Source organism: Musa acuminata, chromosome BXJ3-7 (assembly GCF_036884655.1).
Source record: "Musa acuminata AAA Group cultivar baxijiao chromosome BXJ3-7, Cavendish_Baxijiao_AAA, whole genome shotgun sequence".
In the NCBI taxonomy this organism is placed as follows: domain Eukaryota; kingdom Viridiplantae; phylum Streptophyta; class Magnoliopsida; order Zingiberales; family Musaceae; genus Musa; species Musa acuminata.
Window position 1 is genome coordinate 2,761,664 of NC_088355.1, and position 14,231 is coordinate 2,775,894.

At 39.5% G+C, this 14,231-nt stretch overlaps 2 protein-coding genes across 6 annotated transcripts in view; both read right to left on the reverse strand.

Moving 5' to 3' along the window:
• Positions 1 to 1,323: 1,323 nt before the first annotated feature.
• Positions 1,324 to 4,143, reverse strand: LOC135642311 (cationic amino acid transporter 1-like). Of its 2 annotated transcripts, none has more exons than XM_065158351.1 (3): positions 3,734 to 4,143; positions 2,850 to 3,310; positions 1,324 to 2,775 (listed from the first exon to the last, which is right to left on the reverse strand). In XM_065158351.1, exons 2-3 carry the CDS (start codon positions 3,283 to 3,285, stop codon positions 1,412 to 1,414), a joined length of 1,800 nt encoding a protein of 599 aa, XP_065014423.1. In that variant the 5' UTR covers positions 3,286 to 3,310; positions 3,734 to 4,143; the 3' UTR covers positions 1,324 to 1,411. The 2 variants fall into 2 exon arrangements, with proteins under 2 accessions (XP_065014423.1, XP_065014422.1); XM_065158350.1 differs by having other exon boundaries at positions 2,850 to 3,320.
• Positions 4,144 to 4,726: 583 nt separating this feature from the next.
• LOC103990745 (ABC transporter C family member 2) overlaps positions 4,727 to 14,231 on the reverse strand; it is a 30,495-nt gene continuing 20,990 nt past the window's right edge. For all 4 annotated transcript variants that reach the window (XM_009409994.3, XM_065160841.1, XM_009409992.3 and 1 more), the window contains 6 exons: positions 12,676 to 13,432; positions 11,286 to 11,407; positions 10,222 to 10,467; positions 8,007 to 8,108; positions 5,480 to 5,801; positions 4,727 to 5,091 (listed from right to left, as the gene is read on the reverse strand). In XM_009409994.3, coding sequence (XP_009408269.2) covers positions 4,997 to 5,091; positions 5,480 to 5,801; positions 8,007 to 8,108; positions 10,222 to 10,467; positions 11,286 to 11,407; positions 12,676 to 13,432 — 1,644 coding nt within the window. In that variant the 3' untranslated portion in view covers positions 4,727 to 4,996. The remainder of the gene's footprint in view (positions 5,092 to 5,479; positions 5,802 to 8,006; positions 8,109 to 10,221; positions 10,468 to 11,285; positions 11,408 to 12,675; positions 13,433 to 14,231) is intronic.

Genomic DNA, 14,231 nt, shown 5'->3' on the forward strand with positions numbered 1-14,231 from the left:
ACTTGCACCTTCCGGAAGTGGCAGAGGATCAGAGAGAGCAGCACGTCGGTCGTCTCAAGGCTCAAAGCCTTCCGGAAGTGGCATCCTCACGCTCTTCCTGCGTTGGATTTCCATGTATCGCTGGTGCACCAATGCACCAAATCACCGGTAGCTTCCGGTCATGGATCACTTTTTAAGTCTAAATAAATTTTTTTTTATTTTAGCTTTTGTGGTCCTCGATCATTTAAGCCCTTATGATTTTTTTTATGTCTAAAATATTTTTTATATTTTAAAAAACGTAACATATAAGTCTGAGTTGACAGATGTTCGAGTCTGTTTACGTGACATGTTGACTCACAATAAATCATTAATATAATGACACGTATAATTTAAGTTAAAGAAAAAAATTTATCTTGTCGAGAAAGAGGAAACGGTAAAGGCCGTAGCGGTGGACGAAGGCGGATTGGCAAAGATAGAAGAGGTCGGAGGCGAAAGTGAGAGAGAGCTAGACCACCATATCATAAACGCGATAGGTGGGGGCGTAAGAGAGGATGAAATGGGAGGTGGTGGAGATGAGGAAACCTAAGAGAAGGAAGAGAGATCAAGAGATCATTGTATGCCTAGCGTTGGACTAGTCGTCACACATCCCGATATAAGATCATAAGCTCCTAAACTTGTCGTCAGCGTGAGAGAGAATGCATGCGTATGATGCCTTACTAGGCAGCAATGATTAGTGTTGCTACTTGTGGTCATTTTAAATTTTTTTAATTTAAATTATATATATTATTATATAAATATTTTATTATGAGTCAATATACTATGTAAATAAATTCTAACATCTTTTAACTCAAACGGGACAGGAGGAGTTTATATACCATGCTTTTTAAAATGTAAGGATTATTTTAGACATAAACAAAACCATAAGGGCTTATATGATCCATGACCAAAATTATAATATTAAAATAATTTTTTTAAAATTTAAATTATATGTGTCATTATATTAATAGTTTATTATGAGTCAACATAGCACGTGACTTAACGAGAGAGATTTACATGCTATATTTTTTAAAATATAAAGATTATTTTAGATACGAGTAAATCATAAGAATTTAAGTGATCCATAATCAAAATTATATTTTAAGTTTATTCGATTGATTTAATATTTTTACAAATAATAATATTAGGTTATAAATTGGAAAGATGATATTCTAGGCTTTTGTATCGTAGTGACTGATTATGAGATATAAAAATATGATTAGTAATTGAGGAATTATTCTTAGTAAAATTATATTTTATTATTTTTTAATGATTGTATGGAGTAAAAGGATTGCAAATAACCCTTAACAAAGAAAGGGCAATAGAAATCTCCAAAAATAAATACACATACAATTAAACCTTGTAAGACAAGTAGGTAGTAACACTGAGACGACTTCTACCTACGGTTTGCACCTTCCGCGGTGGCAGCGGCGGCGGCGGCGGCAGCGGCAGCGGCAGCGGCAGCCTTGGCGGTGTCATATGATGCATGCAGCCCCAAAAAGAAATAGTAGACGAGCAACAGCGCCGTCCAGATGCCAAACCTCATATACGACAGCCCGTCGATCGAGCCTAGCAGGAAGATATTGATGGCGATGGACGCCGACGGTAACCACGGCACCATCGGCACCCCCCACATCTTCGGCTTCTTCGCCTGTGGCACCCCCAGCCACAGGAACCCCGTCGAGAGGAACCATACGGGTATCGCCACCACGTACCCCACCCACCCGTCGACACCCGCCGCCCAGTACCCGGCAGCCCCCACCGAGGAGCCCAGGATGAGCACGATGCAAACTATCAGTTTGTTCCGCTCGGTCGCGGAGGTTTCGCCGTTGACGTAGTATCGCCGGACGAGGAGAGCCACCGCCACCAGCATGAAGATGAAGAGCGTCGAGATGGAGAGGAGATTGGAGAGGATGCTGAGCTCGGTAAAGAGGGCGATGGTGGCTGTGGCTACGAGCATGGCGACGGTGGCGTTGATGGGGGTGCCGGTGGTGGCGTGGACTTGAGCGAACCATGGCGGCACCATGTGCGTGCGAGCGATGTGGGTGAGGTACCGAGCTTGGCCGACGGCCGACACCAGCAGGACGGTCGTCATGCCTTTGAGTGCGCCGAAGGCGACGATGTACTTGGCCCAGTCCATACCGACGGCCTCGAACGCCACCGAGAAGGGCGCGTTGGGGTCGATCTGCGAGTACGGCTGCATGAGGCAAAGGGTGAACGCCAGGAGGCAGTAGCAGAGGGTGGTGATGCACATCGCACCGACGAGGCCGAGCGGGATGTCCTTGGCGGGGTTCTTGGTCTCTTCCGCCATGGTGGACACCGCGTCGAAGCCGACGTAGGCGAAGAAGAGCACGGCGGAGGCCGAGAAGAGCCCACGAGCGCCGAAGGGCATGAAGTCGGAGAGGTTCTTGGGGTCGGCCCTGGAGAGGCCGGCGGCGATGATGAAGACGATGATGGCCAGGTGGATGATGGAGGACACGTAGTTGAACCGAGAGGTGGCCTTGGTAGAGAAGACAGCGGCGAGGCAGATGGCGACGATAACGGCGACGGCGATGGGGTCGAGGCGGCTGTAGTCGGGGGAGAGCGAGGCGATGTGGATGCGGAAGTCGTCGGGTTGGTGGTTGAGGAGGGTGGCGAAGTAGGACGTCCAGGAGCGGGCGACCGCGGCGCAGCTGACCACGTACTCGAGGAGGATGTTGCCGGCAGCGATGAAGGCCACGAAGTCGCCCAGCTCGACGCGTAGGTAGGCGAAGGAGCCACCTGAGACAGCCAAGCATGGACGCAATCGTCAGCTCAAGCAACAAGCGACCAAGACACACAAACACAGCCCGGACCTGCGACAGGGATCTCCACCGCGAACTCGGTGTAGCAGAAGACAGACAGCATGGAGGAGACGCCGGAGACGACGAAGGAGAGGATCACCGCAGGGCCCGCGGCGTTGCGGGCCTCCTGGCCGGTGAGGACGAAGATGCCGGCGCCGATGACAGCACCGATGCCGAACCAGATGAGATCCCACCAGGAGAGGTTCCGCTTCATCTCGTGTCCGCTCCTAGCTCGAACCTCGTTGATCTCTGTGTCGTCCATGGACCGGGCGGCGATCCGATTCTTGAGCCGCATTCCGGTCTCTCTCAGAGCCTTCATGTAGTTGGCCCAGCTCTGGAATGATTCATCGGGGAGGAACTCATCTTTGGTGCAGCAGCAGCCCGCCCTCCTCTGTTTCGCTCCTCCTCCTCCTCCTCCTCCTCTGCTTTCAGTGGCAATAGTCCCCATTCCAATGTGGTCTTCGCTTCAAGCACTGTCAAACACTACAATGCGGGTCTCAGTTTGGGTGCAGTCATAGCGGAACACATCACGAGACATGTTGTGAGGCATACGAAGATCCATTAATGATCTTGTTCTTGAATTCCAATTACCAGATCATGGGAGTTCGTCATCGGTAGGATTCGAAGAAGAAGGAACTTCTCAATCCATTTTCTTTTCTTTCTCATGCTTTAAGATTGTTCCAATTAAGCAATAATCAAAGGCCACAAAGAACAACGGTAGAAATTAATCATGAAGAAAGAATTCCATGTCGCATTGTGACAGTTTCAGATCAAACATTCAATCCAAGAACGCATCAAATCATGCATAATAAACAGAAGAAGAAGAACGGAGAGAAAAAGACAGGACGCGATCACAGTTGTATGAGGAGGAGATAGATGGATGTCGCCATTGTTACCTGTGGAATATGCAGAGCCGGAACGAAGGAGATGACCGGAGGAGGGAGGGAGGGTGCCGGAGATTCTAACAGTCACATGTAAATATCTTTAGAGAGAGAGAGAGAGAGTCCGAAGGCTCCCGGTTCCGAGTATAAAGCTCGAAGCATTTTTACAGCTACCCCAGCGACACGCACCGCATTTCTACCTGCGTGTGATTGGAGAGGTAGAAGCTGCCTACGTGGAACCCATCAGTTCAAAAGGCAGGTATTGATGGGTAGGCATCAGCTCGATATTTATGGGCGGCCTTTGACCGAAACAGCCGGTGACTGCCCAGATTGCGACGCCACGTACCGACACGCGTCGCTCAGATTATCTTTCAGATTCCCCGATTCCATGGATCGCATCGGTGGACGGGCACCGTCCGATCCCGCTAATCTGCGAGATGATTTCCCAATTAGAAATGGCAAATTAAGTGTTCAGGTTCCTTTTCTGCAAATAAATCACAGCATAATCCGGTGATGGGTAAGGAATAGAAGAAGAAGAAGAAGAAGAAGAAGAAGGATTTTATTTTTCTTTTTCATAATTATGAAGCAGACTAACTCGAACAGGTCCCACGTCTCTATCCGTCATATCAAAACAAAATAAAATATGGCTATGGTTATTGTCAGGAAGGTTTCGATTGAGAGAGAGAGAGAGAGAGAGAGAGAGAGAGGATGCATATCAAAACAAAATAAAATATCAAAACATTTAGGAAGGAGGAGAATCTGTGTCTCAATGATTTTTCCCTTTTACATAAAATAAAATTTGGTTGACCTCACCCACCCACCAGCAACAAAGGATGCATTTGTTATTTTTGAGGTTTTAAGAGGGATATGCATATAGTCAAAACAATTTGAGGAATACAAAACCTGTGTCTGACATATAGATATGCATGAAAGATTTGCCAACAAGGATGCTGCATCCTATCCTGTCAAATTTTTCATACTTTGGAAGCACACACAAACAGATTTGCAGGAGGCTAACTGCATTGGCCTTTTATAGTTGTTAATGTAAATGCATATTGTTGTCTGATTTATAACTCATCCCTTTGTCAAAAGAAGCACACTAACTAACATCTTTGTTCTTGAAGACTACTTGACACCTCATACAAAAGCAGATCAGTGTTTTGAACAATCAAATCACCTGCTTACCGAGGGAGCAATTCTTGGTTATGCATCTGCACTAAAAGCACCATTGAATCCTCCCAAACTCCGGCGATCATCAAGGGAAGATGACTGCATTTGCTACATCACCACTTGGTCCCAATCGATTGAATTGTCTTCAAATTCGGAACCAGGCTGGAGACGGTTCCGTGCCAGTTTACTCATAATTGCAAGACCTGAAAGTGATAAATAATATATATAAGCCACCGATCTTCTAATACATGGTTTTCTTGTCACATTCTACCATCAAAAGAAAGAGTACCGATGATGTTTTGCTTGAATAGACATGCACTTTTTAAATCATATAACCCCTAAATTTAATTTTTGGTTCCCAATTTTTTTGAACTGTTGCCAGGTGGCTCCTGTAGTCGTCTTGTGGAGTCCTACACATACCTGACAAAACTCCTAACTAGCCGAGTGCAGTGCTGAAACTCATGCAATTAACAAATGTGTTTTCATCATGCAATGAACTTTAGCACTTTAAAAGTAAAATCAACACTACAGACCATAGCAATCTCTGTTCAAGCAGACATTTTACGAGTAAAGCATGTGCCAAAAATTTACCTTCAACCACTTTATAGAGTGATGACCACCATCTACTGCTAGGGACATTGTGCTGTTCAAGCTTTTCTTCGATTTCAGTGTCATGCTTCCCTTCCAAAATGCTCTGCAATGTGATCACGGCATCCTTTGTTCTATTAAGGATGTTGTTTTCATCATCAATCTCCAGCTGATGGAGGTCATTCTGTGAGGATGTCAGGCTGACCGCAAGTGCAAATTGGGCAGCAGCTACCCAGCGTGAAGACGCCAGCCATCTCCGTTCACCTTCTTGTCTCTTGATCTCCTCCCTTCTGGACCTGTTCTCCCCCGCTCCAAAGACCAGACCCTGTGGTTTTCTCCCCCAAAGACCAAAAGTGCAGAATTAAAATTCTAAAAAAGAGGCAGATAAGCAACATAAATGTAGCCCAGAAGACCTAAATACTCAATAATGCCAAAGGTTCACAAGATAACAACAATTACTAGTAGCAATTTTCAAATGCTGGTGCAATTAGGAACAAAGCGTTGACTTCATCTCACCTTAGTTTTTATTCAGTTGAATTGATTGTTGAAACTTATTTAACTCCGTCCCCCGAAGAATAGGAAAAAAGAGTGTCACTTAGGACCTGCATGATAAGATATTACAGGCCTTCACGGGATCCATTCCCATAAGATACAATGAGTTACCCTCTCAACATTGAGGAGTTACACTGATTAGACCTATTTCTGCTAACATGGTCTTTGTATAGTTTACTTGACTATTTTCATTAAATCTCCATTCGTGCTGACATTATGAGTTTGGATCTGTACCATCAAAACACCATCTGATAGCACTGAGCAGGAAGAGCCCTCAAAGTGGTTAACTGATTTCACACTGCATTTACCAGGATACCCATTTTGACTTGTGGTCTAAAAAAAAAAGAGAATATTTGATAATCGTGCATACTCAAGTCTATAACTGTTTACAACAGGATGATGAATATCACATTTTGATTTTAACTGATTGAACTGGTGAATTAGCAATTTGCTTAATATCCTATCAACAAGTAAAAATAATAGCAAACCTGGAAGAGATGAGGATGTTGACAAAGAAGTCTCGAAAAGCAAGATTGTCATATCATTTCTTACTAAATCTTTATTAATTATGTTGTTCAAAGAGGAAAGATAAACCAAGACAAACTTAATCCAGATCAGGAAGTCAATACATATATAGCCTTTTCAGATTAATTAGAGAAGATGTTTTTGCATATTATAGTCCTGCAAATGAATCCAGAAATATCATTACAATCTCAGAATGTCTGTGGTAAGTATAATCTCGACAAACAGCCAACATTCATATTCAGAACTCAGAATCAGGAGCTAATCCTGACTGTTCCATGAATGGAATTATTTCCGCTTTGTCTATAAATTTTGGGTTGGTCATAAACTTTAAAGTTCTATGCGACAATTTTAGCCCAACTCTAATTCTTGCACAGCAGTTTTTGTTGTGTGTGATTTAGATCATAAATGCAAAAGCTGATCATGAACAAACTTTGAAGTTCTTCAATATGACACTGGCATATGTTTCAGATGTTTAGTTAGGTAAGTAGTCCAAGTCAAAAATTTTAAATTCGTGGTAATCAGATTCATGTCACCTTTGTTGTTCAACGTAGATGCTTCAACCGAAAATTGGAACAAACAATTTCCTCGACAAGCCATGATTCTAATGTAATTGGAGTTGCAGAACAAATTTAGATCTTAATAGAGGGTGTTCCTAAGTGAGTATTTATTGTTTTGGTAATAAAGCTAAATTTACAATATACAACCTGAGATTTCAATACTATGTCAAGTTTAATTATAAAGCATTAAAATTTATCCTTCCTCCAAAGATCTGTGGTTAAAATGGATTAATTAAGATACTAAAGAGTGACAAAATCATAATAGAAAACAAATTAATATAAACAAGTAATCAAGTACTAGTACCTAAGGTTCACCATTTCGCAGTATACTGCTCGGTACGGGCAATACATACCAGTCCGATAGGGGACCGATACAAGCCGTACATTGGCATGCCCCCATGTACTGTGTCGATATACTTAGTATAGCTCGGAACATACCGTACTGACAACTGGACGGTATATTGGTACAGATCGATAAGATGAACCATGCTAGTACCTGATATCTATGCCATAATCCTCGTGGAATAATACAGTACACAGCTGAAAGAATATTTAAAAAATTGTTTGCAATGATTTTTATCAGTAATGTTGGTGCACGAACATAATGATATCCTGTAGGGCTGGTATGCATCAATTGCCAAGATCAATATGGACCAGTACCAAACCTTGTCATACAAGCCTAAAAAAGTTCTTTGGAGGTTTAGGGTTAAAAAATGCAGTCAGTACTCAGTAGTCTACTAAGATACTTCTAAAATTTGCATCTCATGAAACATGAACACAAAAAAGGAAAGACCAAATGTCTGGATTAAAGTGATAACATATGAGAATATATTATTTACAAACACTATTAGACAAGAAAATAAAGGAGAGAAAAAGAACAGGGCATGTGCTTATACCCGTAAATACTGGGCATTGGCAGCACCAGTACTCTGAACCATTTTGTAGAAAGCACTTTCTTCATTTGATAGAAGGGTCTCTGGAGTGTCAAACTCCAAAACCTGCCAATAAAGTCAGGTGCAGCTGATATGCATCAGTGAAATCTAATGAATATAGTCCTCATAGATATTAGTAAAGCACTAAACAGGATTTAACTGGAAGGTGAGCACCATACATGTTCAGATGTAAGTATCTAGAAGCAGACAGATAAAGAAGCCTGGAAGTATCAATTTATACATGTTTTCACTAATATACGAATGTACTCATCAAACATAAGACCAGAAAGGTAAGCAATCAATTTACTTTAACTAACTTTTTTCTTTAACTTACTTGCAATTAAAAACATACATAGACTGAAGAAAGGTTTTGTACTCTATTTATGTATTTTTTTTTTGAAAATGTGGCTCCGAACTTCTTAATACCCTTGTACATTTCAGTTTGATGGATTTACAATTCCAAATATTACATGTTATAGTTCCAAATATTAGGAATCATTATTACTGCAAAGTTTTGAAATCTGAACAAAGATACTTGAGTGTGGGTAACTTAGGACATAAGCCAGATTCCTGCTACTAAGGTTCAGATTATTGAGAGTACAGTTCTGCATGCACACTTAACCAATTAAGTTAAATAATAATAATCTTAAATAAAAAATTTCATTAATAATAATAATCTGAATTAGGAGGTCTCTGTTGAGACATCCGAATTGGTTTGTGCATGATTGTACAAGTAATAAGTCTCAAGATCGAGTCCATGTGTGAGCGTCATGTATGCCTTTGATGTAACAAAAAAACTTTAATTAAAAAAAACCTAGTGGAAGGACCACAACAACGATGAGTGCCTTTTAGCAAGGTTTACATAAAATTCTCAGCTACTCTAAAAGAAACCTGGTCAAGTCTAATAATAATCATTATTGTCTTATGATAGAGATCAACATGCTTTGGTAGTTTTCACGACTCAGTATAAGAATTAAGAATGTTGTTAATAATAAAGATTAAAGACAAAGCTTTATAGTGCAAGATGGCTGCATTGAACTTGATGTTGATCATGCTTGTATATTTTCTGTCAATATTATCATGATAATGAAAATGCTTGAACACAAATTAATGTTTCGGCAGATATTTCACAAGAAATGAGAATGAAAATTTTAGGATGTAGTAGATTACTACTAAAACAAGAAAAATAACTTCAAATTGTGATCCAAGTCTCATCTCAGTATTGGTCCTGTGATGGACCAATAAGAACCCAACACGCTGAACAACTTGTTTTTCCTTTCTTCTCTTCTCATTGTTCTGACTTTCTCTTCTTCCTCTTCAGCATCATTGTCTACTTTCTCTTCCTTTTACCAGTTTGTTGTGGTCTGGTATGAACAGCCAATACCAATAGGTATATTGTGAAGAGTTTAATCCTTTTGGCAGTCACCAGGTAAATAAACTGCCATTCTTACCTGACACTTATACGCAACAAAGATACGAGGCACCAACACGGAAAGTGCACTTACACTGTTGAGGGAAAAATGGCAGATTCTTACTGATCTATTACAAAACCATAAACCTGAAATCATGTCTGTCTTGTTGACTTTGGCTAGAAATTACCCTTTAATTTGAACAAATACGAAAGACCTTATATGGCAAAAGAAATAATAGATATTATCTTCAAAGAATTGGGGTATATTTGTCCTATACTCATCCCACATCCAGATCCTCTCTCTCTCCTCTCACCTGTGCCCCACAACCTCTTTTTTACTTTAACCTGATGGGCATCCACAGATTTATCCTTGCAGACACAAACACAACATAAACATTGACACAACTTGGCTGGACCAAGCAAGGTTTGAATTTAACTATTTACACGATGGTTTTCACGTCAGTATGTCAATCTGTTATGATTACTTAAAAAAAAAAGAAAAATCCTCAACATGCTAATGGCTGACCACAGCATCCAAAGATCATAAATAAATAAAAAACCAAAAAGAAATCCTTTTTTACATTAAAGAATATTTATAATAGAACATTAGGAATTGGAGTGGACAATTGGTTTTAAATTGCATTAAGTTACCTAGCTAAAATCAAAACAAGATAATCATACTATCCTGATCAGGGAAAGAAAGTTCTGGATGTCATATTATTTATCCTGGTAGGCTTGTGATGTAAAAACTAAAGTCTCACGGGATACCTGTCCGGCACTGAGGAGAAGAATTCGATCACAGTCGATGATGGTATTCAGACGATGAGCTATAATGAGCATTGTGCATGATTTGAACTCTTCTCTTATTGTTTTCTGAATAAGAGAATCAGTCCTAACATCCACCGCTGCTGTTGCTTCATCCAGAACAAGAATCTTTGATCTCCTTAACAATGCTCGAGCAAGACTCAGAAGTTGTCTTTGTCCAACACTGAAATTCTCACCTGCTTCTGAAACCTAATGAATAATGACATTGAGAGGTAATATTTTCAGCCAAAAATGTGCAAAATCATCACAAAGAACAAAGGAAAATTTGCAGTCAACATGCTTATTACCCTGATTTACATTACTTAAAATTTGAACTTCTAGAAACGTACTTGCATCTGCTTATTATTGACATAACTGACGCTATATCAGTATTAACAAAAGCCCAGGAAAAGACAAAACCAAAGAGAGATGCTCTCACAAGTTTAGACATATAAGAAACATCATATACTGTTCTATGTGACAATTTTTATCATAATAAGATAATATTTTATTTAATGGCAATCAAAGATATAAAACAATAGCTTTGAATTTTCAATTCCAGGCATAATTATAACATATGGAAGAAACAAACATAAGTCATGTTAAGAAATTATTTGAGATTGCTAGAGCAGTCATGCTTTATATTCCAACTAATAAATATTCAAGTAGAATTAACTATTATTAGGAAGAAACAGAGAATCATCTAGCATCAGTTCTTTCAATGTTAAGCATCCCTTGCCATAAGTCACAAGAAGACAACAATAGAATCATTATAATGCATACCAAGGTTCGCAATACCGTACCATACCGGAGTTTCGACCTGGGCTCGGTACCGGTACGGTACGGTACGGTATACCGCTCGGTACACCCAGGTGTACCGAGCGGTATATTCAGGCGTGCCGAGCACTGTAGCAGTACTGCTACAGTGTCGGAACAGTAACATATGGTCCGCGTACCGGACCGGTACTGCAAACCATGATGCGTACAATAAAATAGATGCATAATACATAGAACAAAATGTAGAATACCTCTGCATCAAGTCCCAATGAATTCCTCCGAATGACATCTTTTAAATGTGCCCTCTCTAAAGCCTCCCAAAGATCTGCATCATTGTGCTCACTGAAGGGATCCAGATTAAATCGGACAGTTCCTGCAATATTTTTTGTTCCAGACAGTCACAAACACACACATAGATAGGAAAAGAAACATTGGTCTACAGATGAAGTCATATATTTCCTAAACAGGCTAAAGCGAAACAATGGCAGAACTTGAACTGCTAGATTTTTGAGATAATACAGGAGCCAACAACCCAAAACTGCAACAATTTCAAATGATTAGAATTTTTACAATAAACAACTTGATGTAGTGCGTAACTAGAAGTATTGAAGAATGAGATTGCAGCAACATGAATTAATAATCTCAAGTTTCAAGCTATTAAGTCTCAAAATATATAGTTTCAACTTTCAAGGCAAAGTCATCAAGCTGCAAATCAAATTATCAAGTTTCTAGACAACAAAGTCCCGAGGCACCAAATGTTGTTCTGTAATTTGTGGTCCATTAATGTGCTTTTGTTACTTGTGATAATTAATAGGGGTTGGTGAGAGTAAAAGTAATTGATTAGGGTAGGTGATAATTAAGATATATAATGTGCAAGTCATTTACAAAAGGAGAGGGGAAAGGAGTTTGAGGAACAACTTTGAATTAATCTATGAATCCTTGTATTGGAGCTCTTAACTCTTAGCTATCATAAGAAAAAGAAGAGTCTCTTTTTCCCCTGTATCATATTCTCTCTTAGGTCATAGTTATCACAAGCAAAGAAAGAGTTCACTTTTCCCTTGTATAATATTCTCTCTTCTGCTTAGGCAATATATAACAAAACTAATAAACCACAAAAGCATTTCATCAATCTCCAAAATGTAAAATCATAGCAACATTCTTGTGAGTTGTGAAAATCATCTCTATTTTAACATTATGATAAATAAATTTGATATATCTTGTAATATATCCAGCCAATTTTATGAAAATAAGGTCCATGAAAAACTTGCCAACCCCATTGTTAATTTTTGCCACTACCAAAATATTTTGTAGTAATAGTTCTATTCAACTCACACGTAACTGATTATAGAAACCTAGAGCATAATTGATTCATTAAAAAAAAGTGATGTAACTGGTAAACAACAAAACCTTAAATCTTTGAGAATATCCTGACTGTGGTCAACAAAGCATATGGACACAGCATTGCTACTGAAATTGTCAAATGCCTATTTAAAAGACTCGAGTAGAGCGATTAATGGAAGACTATCATGCAGGAGTTCTCATTATACAAAAAAAAGTATAAATTTAGCTTTAAACAAAACTTGCATAAATAGTATCATTTCTAATTCAAGTAGCCCATAGTGATGGAAGTAAACATGGTACCTGAAAATAGAACTGGTGATTGTGGAATAATTCCAAGCACTTTTCGCAAATCCCAAAGGCCAAACTTAGAAACATCACAATCATCAATAAATATTCTTCCTCTTTCCATCTCCACTATGCGGAACAAAGCATTGAGCATGCTAGATTTACCAGCCCCAGTCCTACCAACTATTCCAACCTTTTCACTTGCTTCAATTGTAAATGATATGCCATGAAGAACAGGGGGAAGTTCTGGCCTGTAACGAAGAACAACATCTTGAAATTTGATAGTCCCAGATGATGGCCAAGCTGGAGGTGGTCTATTGTTTTCAATAACAGCAGGAGCTTCAGAAGGCAACTCTATGTATGTTCCAACTCGCTCAACAGCATTTAAACTATTTTCAGCAAGACTTGCAAGTCTTAGAACAGCTGTAAGTAGGTTGGTAATGTTCAAAGCATAAGTAAGAAGTAGACCCATAGTTGATGCAAATGCTTTCTGATTTTCTGCACGTTGGTTTTGCATGACAGCAAAAGTAGCTGTGAACCATATCATGATGCCTCCCAATGTTTCCAACCGAATGCCAAGCCACCGATTAGCACCCATATTAACAAGTGTAAATCTTATATTATTATCCATTGATTTACCATTGATACTAGCCATTCTATCATATGCTTTGTATGCTCGGATTGTTGATAAACCATTCAATGCTTCTGCAAATTGTGCATAAACGGGTGATCTAGTAATGGAATCCAAACGCTTCACTTCACGTGCTGTACTCTGGAGAATATAATTTTAAGATAAGAAAGAAACTGATGTAACCAACATTAACTAGATGAAATAAGTAAATTGCAACCAGTAACAGTTAAGTAAACTCATTATTGTTAAACAACTCACGTCATTTAATGGTATGCTACTGAACCATCTTCTGGTTTACAGCAAGACAAACAGGTCTGTTTATTTGTTATCCCAAAACATACACCAGAGTCAATAAAACAATCATCGACTAAGAGACCACAGGTCACGTGTGGGTATTGAATGGTCATGCAACAATGGTGTGCCACATGTTGTCCAACTAAACAAATCCAGAGATGCACAGGTCCCAAGAGGCCAGGAGACAAAATGACATGTATTTGGCACACTAGATACAAATATGCGGGATTCATATGGCATATAAGACCTCAATCACTAAAATATATGATATGACAGCATATATGACATGACTAACTGGGTAACAATCAAGGACTCCAGGTTGGTGATATCTCTGAACAATACTCAACCACACTGTTGCATAAAAGTTTATTGCAGAATTTCAATGGTTCAAAGCTAAAAATTTGTCTTAAAATGTATAAAGCTGACTTGAAAAGAAAGACCCTCAAGTTGACCAAGAAATTTGAACCACTAGAATTAAGTTTCATTCATTGAGTTAACTAACAAATACATTTTGGAGAATGAAGGCAAATAGTATGTAAACGATGTTTCATTAAGAAAGCCAAGTTGAACAGGAAAAGCATAGTTACATGTAGGTTTATTAAAAAAAGGGTGACAGTGCTAGGTGAAGGTATGGCCAACAAGTGAC

Excerpts from the sequence above, each read along its gene's own strand:
- LOC135642311 (XM_065158351.1), bottom strand. The coding sequence starts at position 3,285 with ATGGGGACTATTGCCACTGAAAGCAGAGGAGGAGGAGGAGGAGGAGGA. Across the intron at positions 2,776-2,849 it reads GGTGGAGATCCCTGTCGCAG|GTGGCTCCTTCGCCTACCTA; the intron begins GTCCGGGCTGTG and ends TGGCTGTCTCAG.